We start from the raw sequence: 3418 nt of genomic DNA on the forward strand, positions 1-3418 counted from the left end.
CCCCCCCCCTCCTCCCCTTCAAGGCCCGCAATTATCCGGTCACCACACATTCCAGCACCCTGATTTCATCCCGAGACCTCACCGGGCGGTTCAAAGCGGCGGGCCGTACGGCGCAGAGGTGAGTGACCGCTGCCAAGTTTGAGCTTGAGCGCTGAATCAGCCATTTCAGACCAGTGGATAATGTAATCATGTAGAGTATGTGGGAAAGAAAATAGGCCAGGGGCAACGTCCAGCTTCGGTCTGCCTGATGCTCAAAACAGACAGAGAGCAAGTTTCAAGCCACACATCAACATCTGTAGCTGTGAGGGGAGTAAAATTTACAATAAAAAAAAAACAAAAAAAGGGGTGTTTATCATCATCGCAGATCAGCTGGTGCAAACTTTGGTCTTCTCCAGCTAAAACTCAGCTGAATTCTCCATCAGGCTGAGCAAATCCAGACCAAACGCTGTCGATGGGTTTGTGAATTTAAATTTTTTTAAAAAGCAGATTTTTCAAGCCAAATCTGGTCTTTTCTGACATCCGAGCCTCACGCCATCATCTCCTCACCTCCTATTGTCTCGATCACTGGCAACTCGTCTCATGTCGAGTCTCGTGTGACCTGCACATGCACGGCACGTAACCGGACACTGTTCAAACAAAGCAGCAGTGAAACAGAGGCCAGTGGAAGAGTAGACAGTGATTATTTCAGCCAACACATGCCCCCCCTCCCCTCCCCTTGCATCAGCTATCATGAATCAGGCAGTCATGAGTGTTGGTGTGCTGCTCTGGACGCACACCTCGGGTCCAAACACACACACACACACACACACACACACACAGAGATATGGAACAGGCAGCAGTTGTGCAGATCCTGGCCCCAGAGCCAGAGCGTGACCCCCGGCGTACAACACCAGAAAAAGGGGGGGACGTTCACAGACCCCGGGGTGTTTCGTCGGGGTAAACCCACCCCAGCCTTTGAACTAGAAATTCCCCACACATGTGCAGCGTGGAGCTGCTCTCCGCTCTGCAACAGTGGCCCCTCTGTGTGTGTGGGGGGGGGGGGCCTTCGGAGGGGCCCACGGCTCTGCACAGCTGGAAACCTTTAGTGACAGCTGGACGGCCGGAGGCAGCTGTCTACCTAGGAAAGGCTCTGAAAACAAAACAAAACAAAAAAAAAAAAAACAGAAAGAAAGCTCAGTTTCCTCTGTGCTCAGCAACAGATACCTATCACAGGGTGTGGCTGGGACTGCTGAAGTTCTCAGGCATACTATTGTGACATGTGTTTATGAAGTGAAAGGAATAGCAGCCTGACTGCATGCATGGTGTAGTCTTTTTTCTTTTTTTATCTTCTTAGGGGAGGAGGAGGAATCCTCTTTCCTGCCTGACCTCACACGTCTTGCATGTAATGTGGGTTAACAGAGCAGGGCTGCTGTAATCCTCGGGACACCGGCAGCAGGTAGGCTGGATGTGCGTGGACTCACCTGGACACATGAACGCACCCTGCGCGTGGAGCTCCTTACTCATTTAAATGCCACGGAGAGCCCCGGGGAAAATAAATAAATAAATAAATAAAAAATCGGATTCCGGCAGCAAAACCCGAGCGGCTGCTGCGGCAGGAATATTTGTGCAACGCAACTCGCTCCGACTGCAGGACAGGACGCTGCAAATGAAGGGTTTCACACACAGAGATAGTTTTTTTCCCCCCAACAGGGTCACACAACAACAAGGCAGGGAAAATACTCCCAGGACTTAGCGCTAATCTCCTCAAACAAGTTGAATCACTTCCCTTCTGAGAGCTCTGACTGGCTGTGGGAGGACTCGCTTACCCCTCAATCTTCTCCCGTAAATTCGGGCTTATCCACGGCAAAGTGTTCCCCCACAGCTGAATGGAAATTCCTTTTTCTTTTCTTTTTTTAACATCCACGTCCAGCCGTAGTGAGGAAATAAATGAATCCCTGCGGGGCTTCAGACGCAACGCGCGGCGGACAGGAGCTGGCTTCCTGCGGTCGCCATGGCGTACGACTGACCGAGCGAGCCGCGGGGAGACGGGATTATTGCGCCGAACCGGGCGGAGGAGCTTCTCCCGTTGGCTCACGCAGACAATGAAGGAGGTGCAGAGGCACCTCCACCTTCCCTCGGCAGCGGCAGGAGCACGGAGGAGCAACAGCTCCGCCCAGCGGCCGAGGCTGGAACGACGGAAGTCACTCATTTTCGAGCGTTACTGCTATCTTCATGCGGCGTTCAATTTACCTCGGAATCCGGAATTTTACTCTAGGAAATGACGTCACGCCCGATTTAACCGCGTTGCAGCTGCGTAAAACCAGTGGGATTCACTTATCTGTGTGCTCAGTGACCAGCCTAACTACCATGAGCAATACAAGCCAATAACAATGGATTTCCCCCGCAGTGTATGGATTTAAAACACTGCGGCGGCATGTTCACTAATAGAGTTTGAAGCGCATAAACTGACAGAAGTCGGTCTTTCCAACAGGACCAAAACACAACGTGAACACATAAAAGTACAAACATTTTATTAAAAGCAAATAAATAACATGATTCTTTTTTTGTTACCACGTTACATTACTGAATGCAGCTATTGATTAAGCTGCAAACACTTAATAAGCAGTTAGAGGGCATTAGATAAAAAAGACAACTCACATCTTCCCAAGCAACTCAGGCACTCCCCATTCTCACTTTTAAACTATTTTTCCCTAATTTAAAATATTATTTTTAATCTTTACGTTACTTACATGTACGCACTATGATCATTTGTAGATACAAAGTTTTTTTTGGACCATAAAGTTACTTAATTGAAAAAGTACAGCACCTGATATCGCCAAATAGCGAACCTGCTTCAATGGATGAACTGCTGATGCTTTATAAAGTGTTTACAAACTTGTGAATAACCAATAACAAATTATTTATAAGGTATTTTATTGTGAAATGATGCTAGATTATTACGGATTCTGACAGTGCTGGTAATAACCAGTTTATGACTGTAGCTGTCATGACTTTTCATGCATGAAGCAGCCATGTTGGATTTTATCTCAGGGCTGGTGGAGAATCTCTAACTTTTTAAAATCATAGTTCTGACTTTGTTGGATGTTGCAGTTGAGATTGTTGGACTTGGACCTTTCCAAATTTTCAGTATAAATGGAAACCTCGCTTTAAGCCTATTTACTTGGTTCGATTGACATAGTTTCCATTTTCCTCCCCAGTCAATAATCATTTCAGAACACTTGGTGGTAACAGAAGGATAAAGCAAGAGAAAAGCAGGTAAAACCAGCTTCATTACTGTTTCAGTTTTCAGTGCATAAAGTGATTGCGGGCATGGACAGAACAGGACATTGTGTCGTCGTTTCTGGAAAACTAAAACTCACATTTCAAATTTATTTATCAAGTCTAATTGTTACTAATCCAAAGATTCATTTCAGATACC

The 3418-nt window shown here is 46.8% G+C and overlaps 1 protein-coding gene across 3 annotated transcripts in view; it reads right to left on the reverse strand.

Moving 5' to 3' along the window:
- LOC108239762 (FERM, ARHGEF and pleckstrin domain-containing protein 1) overlaps positions 1–2203 on the reverse strand; it is a 49012-nt gene extending 46809 nt beyond the window's left edge. For all 3 annotated transcript variants that reach the window (XM_037976253.1, XM_017422684.3, XM_037976254.1), the window contains exon 1: positions 1806–2203. In XM_037976253.1, coding sequence (XP_037832181.1) covers positions 1806–2188 — 383 coding nt within the window. In that variant the 5' untranslated portion in view covers positions 2189–2203. The remainder of the gene's footprint in view (positions 1–1805) is intronic.
- Between the last annotated feature and the right edge of the window lie 1215 nt (positions 2204–3418).

This window comes from Kryptolebias marmoratus, linkage group LG6 (assembly GCF_001649575.2).
Source record: "Kryptolebias marmoratus isolate JLee-2015 linkage group LG6, ASM164957v2, whole genome shotgun sequence".
Taxonomy (NCBI): domain Eukaryota; kingdom Metazoa; phylum Chordata; class Actinopteri; order Cyprinodontiformes; family Rivulidae; genus Kryptolebias; species Kryptolebias marmoratus.